A 1,927-nucleotide genomic window follows, 5' to 3' on the forward strand; every position below is an offset into this window, starting at 1 on the left:
CCCCAGGAGGAAAAGAGCGACATGCCACAAGACCCAGGTGGGCTGAACAAGCCTATATGGACGAGGTGATGGCGGCCAATGACTGCAAGCATAGGATGGCTGGTTTTGATTACGTCATTGTCATGGATATGGACGAGATTATCATCCCTAAGCCGACAAGAAAAAACCTCCATCCTACTCTTGTGACTGCTTTACAAGTGAGTTCTGTTTTTTTATATTAAAAAAAAAGTTTTTGTGAATTTTTTACGCCACTTGTAACGCAGTAAGAGATTAGAAGCGTTGCAAGAAAGTAACAAACATTCCAGAAAAAAGGAGGAGAGATAAGGATGATAGGAAAGACGTGAGTTTGATTCTCAGATGGGGGAGTAGTTCTATTTCCAAGAACAAATCGCCACCCTACTCTTGGGACTGCATTACAAGTGAGTTTTTACGTCCTGTTCCGTTGTTGTGGTGTAGTGGTTAGCGGCTTAGCCATTGGAAGTACAAGACTTGATTTCGGCTCCCATGTGGGGTAGTAGTTTTATACATTCTATTTACGGAGTTAGGGTAGCCGAAGATATAAAGGGCATAACTCTGCTTTAAAGCCACTCCAATTATTTTACTGAAATGCTCTTGTGTGTAGTCTCCCCTGACGTATGTCGTTAAACTACGAACTTTCGGTGTTGGTATTGTTGTCGTAACAACAATAATAATATTCTGAAGTGTTGTGGGAGTCACAAAATCTCTCCCATTGCCTACGTCACATGGGTACTGATGATAGACGGGGTCAAACGTTGTTGTTTTTTTCTTCTTAATTTGTCATTTGAATTTGGAAAAGAGGGCGGTTGGAGGAGGTTTGGGGTGGGTGGGGGTTATTTTATGTATTTAATTTGTTTTTGTTTTTTGTGTTTTTGTGGGGGGGTTTGGGTGCGTTTTTTTTCTTTTATCTTTTTGTTTTTGTTTTGTCTTCTTTTTTGTTTTTGTTTTTTATTCTCTCGTTTTTATTTTTGCTTTTTAATAAAGTAAAACAAAAAGTCTGACAGTTCAACAATTTGAAAATCGAGATTCTTGATCAGCGGTTTTCCTATTCACATGGGTTACTTGCACTGTAGGAACTCTATTTTTAGCAAAATGTGACTTGCTCCTTTTATCTTTCTGACTCCTCACAATAATACAGCTACTACTCAAAAGGTTAGTGCGCTCGTCTACGAAGCGGAAAGTCCAGGTTCGAGCCTCGGTTTGGACACGGATTTTTTCGACCCCTCCTGCCCACCCAGCAGTATTGGGTACCTGACGTCGAGTTGGGGAAGTAAAGGCGGCGTGGAAAGGAACTGGCCACCCTGCCACAATTAATGCCGAAGGCTCAGGAAGTTGTCTCACTAACAAGGCAGTCCCCAATATCCGGATCAGATGCGGTACCTTGACCTTGACCTTGACCTTGACCTTGACCATCAATGATTTATTCATAGAGGCACCAGCCATCCTTGTCCAGGCCCTGTTTTAGCCTCTTTTTCCTGTCACCAGATGCGGGAACAACTTTTTTTACTTTTTACTCACCAGGAAGCGTCTGTACGCCACCCCAAAGCCTCGGCCTTCAGCATGGACGCGCATGTCGTGCCGCCAGACTGGGGAAAGGCGAGGGAATCTCCCCTCTTCGTGAGTAATAAAAAGTAATTTGTGAAGGCTAAGGAAAAGATTAGATAAAATAAGATAAGATAAGATAGTACTTTATTATCCCAGAGGGAAATTTTCCTGGGCTCTACGCATTTATTGTATTGGATAGAACCTATTCATTTTTGTGTATCTCTAGTTATAAAAACCAACACGTAATTTTGTTTTACAACTTAGGGATATTTATTTACTTAATTCATTTATTTATTTATTTAATTTATTTATTTATAATACAGTTGAAATTGTCTAAGATGGCCATTATCGAAGATATAAAGTG

General features: G+C 40.5%; 1 protein-coding gene across 1 annotated transcript; it reads left to right on the forward strand.

The window, feature by feature from the left end:
* Nucleotides 1-10: 10 nt before the first annotated feature.
* LOC101862960 lies at nt 11-1,635 on the forward strand (the record flags this gene model as incomplete). The annotated part of the gene is given in 2 exon segments (XM_013085260.1): nt 11-197; nt 1,540-1,635. Coding segments are annotated over 2 exon segments (237 nt in total), but the record flags the coding sequence as incomplete, so codon positions are not given.
* Nucleotides 1,636-1,927: the final 292 nt, after the last annotated feature.

The sequence above is a fragment of the Aplysia californica genome, unplaced genomic scaffold, assembly GCF_000002075.1.
Source record: "Aplysia californica isolate F4 #8 unplaced genomic scaffold, AplCal3.0 scaffold00360, whole genome shotgun sequence".
NCBI classification, from domain to species: domain Eukaryota; kingdom Metazoa; phylum Mollusca; class Gastropoda; order Aplysiida; family Aplysiidae; genus Aplysia; species Aplysia californica.